This window comes from Prinia subflava, chromosome 3 (assembly GCF_021018805.1).
Source record: "Prinia subflava isolate CZ2003 ecotype Zambia chromosome 3, Cam_Psub_1.2, whole genome shotgun sequence".
Taxonomy (NCBI): domain Eukaryota; kingdom Metazoa; phylum Chordata; class Aves; order Passeriformes; family Cisticolidae; genus Prinia; species Prinia subflava.
Window position 1 is genome coordinate 20,467,293 of NC_086249.1, and position 13,601 is coordinate 20,480,893.

The 13,601-nt window shown below is 44.4% G+C and overlaps 1 protein-coding gene across 3 annotated transcripts in view; it reads left to right on the plus strand.

Annotated features, from left to right (window-relative positions):
* Nucleotides 1-826: 826 nt before the first annotated feature.
* The window catches only part of RIMKLB (ribosomal modification protein rimK like family member B), a 41,055-nt gene continuing 28,280 nt past the window's right edge, over nucleotides 827-13,601 (plus strand). The window contains exons 1-3 of one of the 3 annotated variants that reach the window (XM_063394312.1): nucleotides 827-1,269; nucleotides 2,487-2,989; nucleotides 9,093-9,310. In XM_063394312.1, the coding sequence (XP_063250382.1) occupies nucleotides 9,136-9,310 (175 nt within the window). In that variant the 5' untranslated portion in view covers nucleotides 827-1,269; nucleotides 2,487-2,989; nucleotides 9,093-9,135. Of the gene's footprint in view, nucleotides 1,270-1,318; nucleotides 1,476-2,486; nucleotides 2,990-9,089; nucleotides 9,311-13,601 lie in introns of those variants that run through there. The other 2 variants (XM_063394310.1, XM_063394311.1) reach the window with 2 other exon arrangements.

A 13,601-nucleotide genomic window follows, 5' to 3' on the forward strand; every position in this document is an offset into this window, starting at 1 on the left:
CCTGTGGCAGTGGCCTGGGGTCTGCACCCCGGAGAGGGCAGTCAGGGCTGCAAGGTGGGGCTGCAGGAGAAGCCAGGTGGGCACGGCAGGACCTGGCCTGGGGTCTGCCATGGCAGTAGGGGCTGGACCGAAGTGCAGTCTGGGGTGGGGGAGAAGGGCAGGAGTGGGTGTGAGGAAGAGCATGAGGAAGAGCTTTGTCAGCAGGTCGTGGGACGTGAGCCTGGCCCTCTACCTGGCCTTAGTGAGGCTGCATCTGGAATGTAGTGTCCAGTCTGGGTTCCTCAGTAAGGAGAGACATGAAGCTCCTGGAGCAGGTCCGAGCAGGGAACAAGGGTGACTGGGGGACTAGACCAGCTCTCTTTCAAGGAAAGGCTGAGAGAGTGGGGCCCGTTCAGCCTCAAGAAGAGGGGGGGACCTTCTCAATGTCTACAAGCAGTTAAAGGGGGAATGCCAAGAGGATGGAGCCAGGCCCTCCTTGATGGTGCCAACCATTAGGACATGAGGCAATGGGCAGGAACTGATGCTCTGGCAGTTCCACCTGAATATGAGGAAGAACTTTGCTGTGCAGGTGACCGAGCACTGGAACAGACTGCTCAGAAAGGTTGTGGAGTCTCTCCCACTGGAGATATTTGAGAACTGTCTGGCCACAATCCTGTGCCATGCGCTCTGGGATAGCCGGCTGGACCGGGCAGGTTGGACTAGGTGACCACTGTGGTCCCTTCCTACCTGTGGAAGCCTCTGTTGCACCCATCCTGTGGGAAGCCTCGGCCGTTAGACAGGAGTGGCCTCAGCCCGCGGGTGGTGCCGCCGCTCACGAGCAGCAGTTCGGTCCGATCCGGTCCGGTTGCGCTCGGCCCGGTCCGGTCCGAAGCATCCCGGCGCCGCCGCCCTCGCGCTGCCCCGCGCCCGCCCCGCGCGTGCCCGGCCCGGCCCGGCCGTTAGGGCACCGCCGCCGCTTGGCTGTGAGGCGGCGGGAGCGAGCGCGGGCGGCGGCGGCGGGCGGGGGGCTCGGTGCAGGGAACAGCCGCGGCCTCCTCGCCTCAGCCGCGGGGAGGAGGGACACCGAGCAGCGGGGAAGGCGGGGTGGGGGGGACGAGCACAGCGACGCGTCGCGCCGCTCGCTTCCCTCTAGGACCGCGCGGCGGGAGGAAGGGGCGCGTCTCCCCGGAGCCTTCGTCGCCCCGCGCCCTCTCTTCCCAGGCCCGGTGCCGGAGGGGGTGGGGGTGGGCGCCCCGCGGGTCCCCTCAGGCTCGGCGGTGCCCGGGGCGGGTGAGATGTCGGGCTGAGCGGGCGCGAGCCCGCGGGGGTGGGGTCCGCCGTGCCCGGGGAGGGGGCGGGCGGGGGGTGGTCGGGACCGTCCCCTCACGGCCGTCCCGCCCCGCCGCGCTGCGCCCATGGTGATTGTGCTGCATCCCCCGCGCGCGGAGCGGGGCGAGCTGCCCGCGCCTCCCCGCCGCGCCCGCCGGGGCGCCCAGGTGGGTGGCGGAGGGGGAGCGGCGGCGGCGGCCGCTCGTTGTGCGAGGGGAGAGGGGCGGGAGGGCTGGGAGGGCCGTGCCCCTGGCCCGGGACCCGCGTTCCGCGGGCGGGTCGGTCGCGCTGCGAGCGCGGGGTGGGGGCCGCCGCCCCGCGGGCTCGCTCGGCGGCCGCGTCCCCGCACGGGTCCGTGGGGATCGGCGGTGGCTGTGGGGGCTGATCTTCACGTGATGGAGCCAGGGGGGTGTGTGGCTGGCGTTGGGTCTGGCAGCAAGATCTTCCCAACTAGATTTCCTCTTCCCTTTTGTTTTCCGGTGTTTAAAAAAGAGCTGGTGGCACATCGGTGACTTTACTCCCTGGGATCTTACCAGGGGCTCCGTTTTCCAACAGTGCCACTGTTAATCTTGGATTGATTCCATCATTTAAAGCAAGCATCCTCTAGACATGTTATTTTGGTTTGAGGTTTTTTTTTGTTTTTCCTTTTTTTTTTTTTGTCACCGTTTATAAACCGCTGTTTATTTTCTGTGGCAGAGTGTGTTCTAATCCATGGGAATACATGCTCCTAATACATAGGAATACACGCTTCTGAGCTGAAACGTACTTTTCTCCAGTCATATCTGAATCCTAAGGGTTATTCTGGGGGAGAGTTTAAAGGTTTAAAGGCTCACAAATAAATAGGAATACTTTTTGTAGGTTTAGAAACTTAATTTCCTCCTATATTCCTGTGTAGGTACGGATTTATCTATATCCATTGAACGCACATTCTTAAGTAAAAGAACAAACGGCTTAGTGTTGTTGTTTTTTTCCCTTTAAAATCAATTTCTGTGGTAGTATATTCGTGTAAAATACTTGAAGTTGCACATTTCCCATAATTACGTTAATGACATTTTCTTTTGATTTTGCTTACTCTTTTGAATAGCACCTTTTTTTCCTTTGGGATTTAGTTTATCTTTATTTCTTACCTTTGCATATTTGTTACTAATAGAGATTTTTTTTTTCTTTTTCCTCCCCAGGTGTTGGTGACTTCAGTCATTTAGGGGTTTAGTTCTGAGGAAGCCGAGACACAAGAATTGAGTTTCTTTTACATAGAAAGCTACAGCTCTTCACCAATATTCTTTTTACTCCTTCCCGTCCTTCCCTGCTCCTAAGGGACAACAATTTGGGAATTATTTTAAACATTAATTTACTCCCCCTTCCCCCCTCCCTCAGAAATCCACCCTGGTCCCAGAGGCATCCGCTAGACAGTGCCTGACGGACCAGGAGAACGTTATCATTGCTTGCTTGCTTTGGGAGCTTCAGCAGTGCCCTTCCCTCCTTTGGGGTGTAGTGCAGGGAGGCACCCAGCAGACTTCGGAGCCACCCTTTTTGGTTAGGAGAGGATCCAGAAAAAGGGGTACCTAGCAAGGCACGTGACCTCCTTAAGGGAGCCTGAACTGAAGCGGCACTTGGCACGCTGAAGGAAACACCCATCTTTAGTGTCTTTTTCGTCTTCCACTCCTTCCTCACCAAATTTCTGGTAAGTCTCTTCAGCCCATTCATTCACGCAGTGCATGTTTCCCTTCCCCCACTCCAGGCGCTGGGAGAGGCATGCACAGGGACTGTGGCGTGGGGGAAGGGAGGAGGGAAAACTGGCTGTGTACACACGGATCGGGGGGGAGAGGGGGTATTGTACCACGCTGCGGGGGAACCTGGCACAGGTGGAAAAGCAGCTGATGTGGGAGGAAATGGTGTGCTTTATTTGCACACGGGCGTGCGTGCGTGCGCACACAGGGACAGTGGAGGGGCGTGAAAAAGCTGAGAGCCTGTTGTTGGGAAAATACCCAGACCGAAGTAGAAGGATGGCTGATGCTGACCAGTACTGGGCTCGTGTTGCAGGGAGGAAAGAGAATGGACTGTTTGGCGGCGATTGGGAAGTGGGGTGTGTGAATGAGGAATGTTGCCTTCTACTTGCAAGCATGAGCACAGAGGAGGAATGATGGGGGGTGTGGATGTGCGCCTTTCAGAGGCAGCTGTGCCTGGGAGGATTGCTGCTAGCATCTTGAACATCACTCAGTGCAAAGGTGGAGACAAGGAGATGAAAGCCATCATGGGGAGTGCAGTTGCCCGTCTGCAGGGGTGGGAATGAACGGGAACAATTAATATATTCCCATATCCTTTGGCTGTTGCAGTCTACAAATCTCAAAGGGAAAAGGAGGTGAATACTGTGATGTGCTTTCAAAGAGGTGTGCTTGGGGTTCACCTGCCTGCAGAGACTTTCAATTCTCCGATGCATGTATAGAGGGTGGATGATAATGCAGCAGCGGTGGACAGATTGTGCTGCAGCTTTTCAATATATTATATAAAATGCATTTAAATAAATATTTTAATTTTTCAGATTCTTCAGCTTTTAAAAATGTGTTCTTTCCAAAGATTCTCAAACAGTTATGTGACAGTCTTAGGAAAACTAGTTTCTGGTACGTAAAAGAGGAATTTTTCTTGATGTTGGCCTTATGCATCACCATGAAGCAGCATTGTCAGGAACGAGTTGACTTATCTTGGATTTATTTTTCTAAAGATGTCAGTTCTTTTCTCTATCACCATGCGGTATATTCATCATCCATACATATTTCCTTAACATTTTCTTTAGATGATCATCATTCTGGTATCTTTGTGTGGAAAAAAAATCACTTGTGCTTTATGCTTGAAACAGCTGTGAACTGTTTGCAGACCTTCTCTCCCTATGACATAGAAAGTCCTATTTCTGGCATGTTTCTGCACTCTTCTCATTAAGATGAGACAGAGACTTCCATGACATTGTATGATGGATTACATGTGCTGGACAACTGCTCATTAGCTGTTTAACTGGTCTGCTGTGTAAGATTGACTTTTTAATTCGGATCTGCCTTGAGGTGTTCCTGAAGGAGATAACTTGCAAGCATCTGCCAGCCATTCTTAGGTCTTCACTGTCCTGATATGCATCCTTCCAGCCTTTCTAGAAACTGCTGTAGTGGTAGAGATGATCGGTTTATTGGAAATGTGTACTCACTTTCAAGCCTCAGCTAATATATGATGAAAAGGAAGTCAAAATACCTTTCCCATCTTGAATAGCACTGTTCTGAAAATGACTATTTTGGGATAAACATTAATGGTGTTGTTAATGTTACTCGCAGTGAGGAGAGTGCTTGGAGCAATGTTTTTCCTAGTTCTCCATTTCCCATGGCGGTTGTGACTGTCAGTCTCTTGCTCATTCCTTCTCACTTCCCTGAGATTTTTATTGTCAGTATCTCAGCTGTAGGGATTAAACATGCCTAGAGGTATGCTAAAACTAGGCTTAGGTTTTACCTCTCCGTTAACCACTGAAATCTGTGGAGTTTGTGTTACCTGCACAGTGCCAAAGCAGAGTCTTGAGCCAAGCTCTAAAAAAGGGGTGGTGCTGGGAGGGGCTGCTGGTAATAACTACTCCACTAACTTGTTTCCCAGATCCCACTGTAGGCAGTGGGAGTGTGCTGCAACATCAGATCACAGGCTGAACAGGTGAAATAGCTAGATCATGTTGATCCTTGATGCTGTTGACATCTGGGATTCCATTCATCATTCTCACAGGGAAGACACAACCTAGACTTTTTAATTTACAAAAGCATTGAGTAGCTGTATCCTGAACAAAAAGAATACTGAACATTTTTTTACATACTAGATACCTTATATCTTACACTTCTATCAATAATACATAATCAGTATCTCCTAAAAATGGGTTTCTTGTTTCATCTTAAGGGAAATACATCATGGTGAAAAAGAAAAGAAACCAGTCTATTTTTCTCCTGCTTTTGGGTGTTGAAGACAGGAGAACGAGTAAATGAGCCATGGAGACCAATCTCCCGTTCCTGGAGGGAGAGGGAGGTCTCTAATCTTCCCTGTGAAGAGAACACCCCCTTCAAGGCAAAAAGAGTGATCTTCAGAGAAGATTTCCAGATCTCTCTCGACAGCTGATCTGATTGGCTGAATTCCTTGTTATTTCAATAAAACATATTCATATATGATGTAAAAGGAGCACAGTGAGTGCTTTTGTTAGAACAGCTGCTAGAGGTGTACTGCAGATTGAAGGAATGTGGGAGGAAATAGGTTTGCATGTGCTGGGGAGGGAAGGAAGCTGCTGTGTGATTGCTGGAGTAAGGCCTGGCTTAAGCAGTGTAAGGGTGCCGCAGATGGAAGTTGAGGTGAGCGTTCATTCCCCCCATAAATTGCAAGGAATCTGTTCCACACAGTGCATTCCTGAAGCAGTTGTGGCAGTGTCTGCTTGGCTGGTGTGACACACAGTTTGATTTTTATCACAGACCTTTTACTTTGATACCACCCTTTTTCTCTTTGCCAGTCTGTTACATGCAGTTAGGTTTATAATTATTTTTTGCCTTCTAATTTCGTAAATCTGTGAAGTAGTTATTGAAAGATTTTATTTACTTTGACTGTAGCAGCGTTGAGTGAAAAATGCACTTGAAGTGGCCATCTTGAAGTTATTTAAACATCTGCTCTTCCCCTTATGTATACCATAGTTACTTTGCAATAGATGCTCTCATGGATTAGGAAGTATTCTCTGCACACCCAGCATTGTCTGAGGCAGTGTCTTTTAGATTGAAATGGGTGGAGTTGGTTTTCAGGGAAGAATTCTGGCAGTAATATCCAACTTCAGGGCTTAATGCTTTTGTGCATCTGACTGCAAGGCCAGCTTTCCTCCTACAAACCATTTTCTTGAGAATGTGGAAGGGATTTTTAGGATGTTTGGGTTAATAGGGTAAATTGCAAGTTTTGTTATGTGGGATTTCTTACACAATTAAAATAGATTTTAAGGTGAGGCTAAAACTGATGAACATACTCTGTTTTTAAGAGTAGAATGTTAATGTGAAAAAGAAATCCTTTGGGGTAGAAAAAAATATAGTATTGGGTTGGAGGTGAAGGATCCAAGAGTTAGGATTACTAGTTTCTGTATCTGCTGTCTTGTAGCTTGTTCTAAAGTGATCTTCTCAGTCTTTACTTGCAGATTTGAGATTGTTTCCTGCCTTTCTTATGATAACATGGGAACTTTTGTATATACATTTATAGAACCGTTAAGATTTTGAGCAAATGTGATGAGGTATTAGGAGAGAGATGAATAGCTATACCCAAGGCATTTTTATACACCTGCTGGTTTAATACCCTCATTGATCTGTATTGATGGCCCTTCTCGACAATGTTGTAACTTTCAAAAGTAGAAGATGGAGGAAAGAGAAGGATATACCTTTTTTCTTTCTTCTTCAATCCTTTGCTGATTTTTAAGAAATTAATGACTGAAATGACAGTCAGGGAGAGGTGATGGTATTTAAGGGGTGGGGCCACGTAGAGAAGAGGTTTGAGAAAAATTGAAGCAGATTGGCAAAGAAAGCAAAAATGGGGAGAAAATACTTGGTTCTTGTATTTCCATTAGAACCAGTACTGAGGGGGAAAAAGCCTCAAACCACAAAACCCCAAACTAAAACCCCAAGCAGGCAGAAAACACGTGATGGTTTCTGATTTATGTTTGGTTTATTTTTTACCTGAGGAAGCGCGTGTGTTTTCCCGTCCCCTCGGCGTTCTCCCGCCGTTCTCTGGGATGCCCCGTCCGGGCCGGGCGCGGAGCGGCGCTGCCCGGCGGGGCCGGCAGGGGGCGCGGCCCGGCCCGGCCCCTGCGCTGAGGGGCAGAGCCCGGGGCCGGGGCTGGGCCTGCGGCGGGGGCATTCCTGCACAGCCCTCTCTGCCCAGCCCAGGGTGTTGTTCCAGGAAGTGCCGTGTAAACTACCGCGTCCAGACATCCATTGTTGAGGGAGACACAAGTGGGGCAGGGTCTGATGTCAGCCATTGCCAGCCCAAGCCCGTCTTGCCCTTTGCTCTTCGAGCTGCTTTGAAGAACAAAGAGGTTCTTTGAGAGATCAAAAGATACTCCTTATAACCTCCCACACCCATTTTTTTCTGCAGGGACCAAACGCTCTTTTTCCTGCTTTACCTTGAACGTCTTGAATGCGTTCAAGGACTGGTCTGGATCTGTGATCGTCTTTCCCTAGTTTCTGCCTTTTTCCAGTCTGTTAGTATGAAGAACTGTAGTCCTTGGCTTTATTGTAGCTCCTCATTTACCAAATCAATGGAAAAAAAGTCACAGACTTTGTGTGTTGTTACTGCAGTTCTCAGTACCACGAATAAAAATGTCCACTTTAAATTTTATTTTCTTATTAAGAAAAAGCTGTTCTAGTAGAAAAAAAAAGTTAGTTTTTTAATGCTAGAAAAACCTAGCTGGTTCTTATGGTTGTAACTAAATAATCCTTTTGTCCCAAGATCTGCTGCAGAAACTAAAATTCTTTGTAATATCAAGTGATAACAATTATATACTAAAGGTGGTTTTGTATTTACATTGTCTGCTGGCAGCAGTCATTAGAACTACCAGGCAAAACTCCTGTTTCTATCTCAGAGTTCAGTTCTGCTAGGAACTCACATCAATTTATATTGGTGAAAGTGATGATTTTTGCATCTTTATTTTAATAGCAAAGTTTAAAGGTGATACAGAGAACCATTCTGGTTCTCCAGGAATTCTCCAGAATTCCTGTTCCCTACACCATGCTTTCTTGGACATAAAGGAGTAGTCCATTAATGTACCTATAACTGGTTTACAGCTCTTAAAGTATATCAGTAAAAATATATTCAGTAAAAAATGGCCCAAGTCCTCTATATTCAAAGTAAAAGGAGCAGTACCTTGCTATTATCAGTTCTAACGCTATTGAAATTCTTCAACTTGACCTGTGTTTTCTGTTCTTGGTCCTGAATTCGTTAGTGCTGTTTATGTATAAAGGTGATCCTAAAAAATTGATTTGAAGCAAGAAAGGGCTACCACTGAAATTCTGCCCTTGATTTTGCTTTATTTTATATATGTTAATGTTCTGTATTCCTGATACTTTGTTGGTGCTCCTTGTTCCATTGATTTTTCCATTATTGTGTGTTCTGGATACTACTTATATTTCTAAGTATATTTCACAGCAGATGTGAAATTTGTGAGAGCAGAACAGTCCTAGATAGTTACCTGGAAGATTCTGTGGTAATGAATTTCTGTTCTTCTGGTCTGCTTTTTTAACAAAGAGTTTGTCACCCTCTACTTTTCCATATGTGGTGGAAAGAGACAGATCAAGTCTGTCACTGGGTATTTCAGCAGTACCTAGGAGAAGGGCGGAGTTATTTCAGTTGAATAAATTATCCTAATCATGAAGTTGAAATTCTGGCCTTCAGACATGGCCATTCAAAATGTTTTCAGTTCTTTGCATGCTGTTTAGTACTGTCACGAAAGAGGAATGCTACTGCCAGTGCCAGGAGTTACATCTTTGTGTACTTCTTGAGGAGAAAGCTGGGATGAGGACCAACCTAATTTCTAGGATTTAACATTCCATGGAATGTAAATGGATTTTTTTCTATTGTTGGTACTTTTGGTTGCAGAGTAGGTGTAGGCATTATTTTGCTTGTTGGAGATTGGAAGTTGCGGTCTGTTGAAATGAACTAAATTGTGCAGGGGAAGTGGGACTTAGTACAGCAGGGAATATGAACATAAGAGGATGTGTACTCTTAACAGTCTCATCTTCTCCACTGTCCAGCAGTTCCATTGGAAGGAGACCTTGAAGGTTGCAAGACAAGTCCAAGATGTGCAGTTCAGTTGCTCCCAGGCTGTGGTTCCTAACAGACCGTCGCATCAGAGAAGATTACCCTCAGCAGGAGATCCTGAGAGCACTGAAGGCCAAGTGCTGTGAGGAGGAGCTGGATTTCCGGGCCTTGGTGATGGATGAAGTGGTGCTGACCATTGAGGATGGAAATCTTGGTGAGAATGAGCTAAGGCTGGGAGTGTGCTGAGGGGGTACTTGGAAAAAGATTGTAAAATGGAGCATTTGTACTATTTAATAATGAATTCCACGTATGCCAGACTACCTATCATTCATCATCTAAATCATGTAGATGTACATCATACCATTTTTTTTTAGAATTTATTGTGTTAATCAAATATAATTGTTCAGTTTGCTAATTTGCTTTAGAACCACTTTTTTCTGCCTTCCCTCCGCAGAAAAGAGAGCAGGGCTGTTCCATTTTGGTGAGTCCAGGATAAGGACTACAGGACCCCATAGTTATTAACGAATCATGGAGCTTAATTTTTGCTTCAGTACTTGAACTTTCTGGGTCACATTTAAGCGTTTCAGAGGGACGTTTTTCTTCTGTTTGTGTTCTGGCTCCAAAATAGAAAACACTGGAAATAATGTGAAAGGAATTTTCAATGAACAGTACAAAGTGTCATGGAACTAGAGGTTATAATGTGACGTAACTAAAGCACGCTACTGTACGGATGTGGAGTTATGTGAATTCCAAAAAAGAACAGTGCTGATAAAGTGTGCATCAAATAAATTGAGCTATAACTACAATTTACAGTGTTAAAAACTAAATGGTAAGATTTCTGTTCTGTTTTCCTACTAGCTTTTTTTCCCTTTGGTGATTAAAAAGGAAAAGTAAAATGTTAAGTTGCATTAGAAATGTTAAGTAAAAGGATTCTGTAGATAGTAAGCTTATGTGATCGGAAGATACTAATGCCACCAGTGTCAAACTGTGTAACACAACTTATTTTTGTTTCAACATTTTTTAATTTGGATTTCCTAAAGCAAGGAGACTGCAGTGTTTCTTTTTTTAACCTTTAACTCTCTCATTCCTCTTCCCCATTTATCAATCACAAAAATGTATTGCTGGAGACCCAGGGAAAAATTACATTTCTGGAAGGTGTGTTAGAGTAATTCTGTGTGGGAAGAAAATAAGAAAGTACCCTCAGCCGTGAAGAAGAGGCTGGCATGTATGCCTTGTTCCTCTTTGGGAAATTGTATGTAGGAAGGGAATCATAGAACTGACTCTGGGGAAGAACTTTGGTCAGAATTTATAGTCTATTTTGGCATGAATCAATCAAGTATAAAACACATGCATGGTAAAACCAGTGTTTTTTATTCTGGTATTTCTAAACTTCTATTTACCTATTTTGTCTTTTAATCTGAGGAGTCTTACGATTTTTATCACAAGTTGAAATTCTGTAGGATGTCTTCAAACCAAGGTAACTTCTTGTCAGAAAGTCTGAACTCTGAGCATGCTTTCCTTTGGACAGTGTGTAATGGGAACTCAGCCATCCTGGACTGTAGCTGCAGTCTCTGAGATGCATAATTAGTCCTTCAGCATTTCGGTACTGTTTTCATTTCTTGGTGATTTCTTCTTTTCTGTCTTGCATCTATTTTTGGGGAATTAAATAGGGCAAGTGTAAATTGTGGACCTTTCTGCTCTCTTTTTTCTAATGTCTCCTAGTGCTGTGTATATTGCAAGGAAAAAGACAAAAGTAATGCAAGTTGGAAAACTATTATTGAAGAATGTGTAGTACAAGAACAAGAAAAATTAAGAAAATTACTAGAAGAAATGCAAGAAAAGGGAAATTATTCTCATACAAAGTGTTAATTCAATATGATGTAAATAACTGACCATTTGAAAGGGGGTGAGATAAAAATGCTGAAAGATGATGGATAGAAATTTTCTTATAAGTAGTCTGGTCTGTCTAATTGTGGGTTTGTTTGGTTTTTTTTCTGAGGGGTGGAAATTGTCTAGTATCAAGCAATTCTTTCTCATGAGGAGCAATGAAGAATCTTCCCACTTGATTTTCCAGTTGTGTTTTTTCTAGAGCTTTTGCACATGCTTTGATAAAGATTTCTGCTGGAGGACACAAGCAAAAGCTTTATGTTTCATTTTCCATTTTAAAAACCTCAGTTGGCCTATGAAAAGGTGTCCTGGAACAAAATCCAAGAGGCAGTGCATTCTGTACCCTTTTTGTTATCTACTGCTGTGTGAGAGATCCAGGTTGAGTAAAATTTGCTATGACATAGAGGAGTTTATGAAGAGAATATATCTTCAGTAGATAATAATGGCTTTTGCTTCCTTTTCTATTGTTATTTGTCTTGCAAGCTTGGCGATTCAAGGCTCAAACTCTGAAGGTAATACATGGAGGAAGTAACAGTTGGGTTTTTTCCCACATATTCACACTTTGATTAGAGCTTTTTTTGTCCCTTAAAACAAGGGCAATTTCTTAAATAAATTGTTAGAAGAATGTTAAATTTACAGTCAAGTTGGATATTACAGGGTGCTATTTAAAACCTCAGTAATGTAGTATTTCTGTAGATGACAGAGTCAGTAATCCTTATGGACTTGCTGACTGTCAGAAACATGGCTGGAGACCTCAGAGACCAAAAATTCAGCATAAAATATTAAAAAGCTTAAAGTTATTTGATTCACAGGCGTAGAGTGGAAAAGGCACTTCTAAATTTAGGAAAATTGAGCAGAACCATGGGATACATACATGTGAAAATTGTCTCTTCCACAAACCACATGGCTTATACTTTAAGAGTAGATAGAGCACACTGATGCAGATATCACTGATGCCCAGGCCAAAGACAGTTGTGTAAAGCTGTTGTGATGCTGAGATTTACAAAATTTGTGTCTGTCAGAAATGATAAGATTTGCCATGGCCAAAGGGAAAGGGGGAGGAGTTGGGGTTGTTTCACTCAGTGGACTCAGCAGCAGCCACTCCTTGTGGCAGGTCTCTGCTGTACTGCAGGGCTGGATGGGAAGCGTGTCTGGATCCCCAAGGCAAACCAAGAGTGCAGGCCCAGCAATCCCTGCTGGTTCCTTTTCTTTCACAGCTGAAAGTCAGGGTGACCCAACATCCCAAGCACCCCACACAGCCCTGGTATCACCGGCCATATGAGGAACCTGCGTGCAGCTCAGGATCCACATTAGACACCTCAACACAGCATGAGTCCAGAAGTGATTGCAAGTGAAATGCAAGTTAAAATATGGAGAATTAAAGTTTTTCCTTTTTCGCCTAAAAGGAAATTCTTAAACTGATTTATGCTTAAATGGTTTTGGAAATAATTTCAACAAGTGTTTTTTGAAATTAACTATGGTTTATGGCTTACTTGAATAGGTGTCTGCTTACCCAAGCGATACACTCCTTTTTCTTTTCCACAGTGGCAGTAGTACTCTGTAGACTTCCAAGGTAAAAGCTGAGAAAAAATAAGTGGAAAAGTAGAGTTGTAGAAATTAATTTTTTCTGCTTCCATGGTGGGCTTAACCTGCTGAGAAGGTTACTGAATCAGATACGTACAACATTGTTGCACAGGAATGGACGAGAATGCATGTGTGGAAAAATGTGGAGGGTGATCCTGGGCTGTTTTGATTTAAATTTGGGCCATGTAGCTGTAGCCTAAGTTTCTTAAGAGCTAAATTCTTGAAACCAAACCAGTCTAGGACAATATACTGCTGAATGGAGCAGCCGTGTTCCTCTTGTCCCTTTCCGGCATTGCTGTTGCTGCTTGCCTTGTAAAGGACTTCATGTCTCTCCTGGCTTGCTTTCATATTAAAAAAAAATTAAATTGAAAAAATATTAAATTAAAAAAATAGGTTTACCAAATTATCTGCTACTTTGCAGGATCTGGCATTTGTGTGAGTTGAGTTGGCCAACCCAATGGAGGACTAACTCCACCAAACAATTAACAGTTGGAATAGATTACTGCACCAACCCTTTTTGTGGTCACACAATTCTTAGCTCTGGTACACAAGCGAGGAAGAATAGGCTTGTTCTTTCAGGGAATGGCTTGTATTTGTGTTGATTTAGTTATAACTCCAGAAATACTTGAAAACTGGAATTTTCTTGTGGTTAGGATGTCTGATAGTGTCAGCTCTAGGATTATTTTGTTTGTGCATGGCATCTGGTATTTACCGCTGTAAGGATTACAAACTGAAATGTCTAATTTTCTAATCTAGTTTGGCAATTCCTATATTCGAGATACATAGCAAATAATGTAACAAAACTCTGCAGGACATTTTTAGACATTAATCTGAAGTCTGAGCAGTGAGTCCTGTCAAAATGTGTACTTTTAAACTGTATATCTAAGTTTGCTAATGCAGTGATGTAACAGGCCTGAGGAATTTGCAGCTAAACAAATTAAGGTTTGTGAGCAACAGTGTGTGCTGTGGGATGAGATGGAGGTGGAGGAAGCCGGTAGGAAAATCCCACCCTATAGAGAGGACTTTGTGGACAA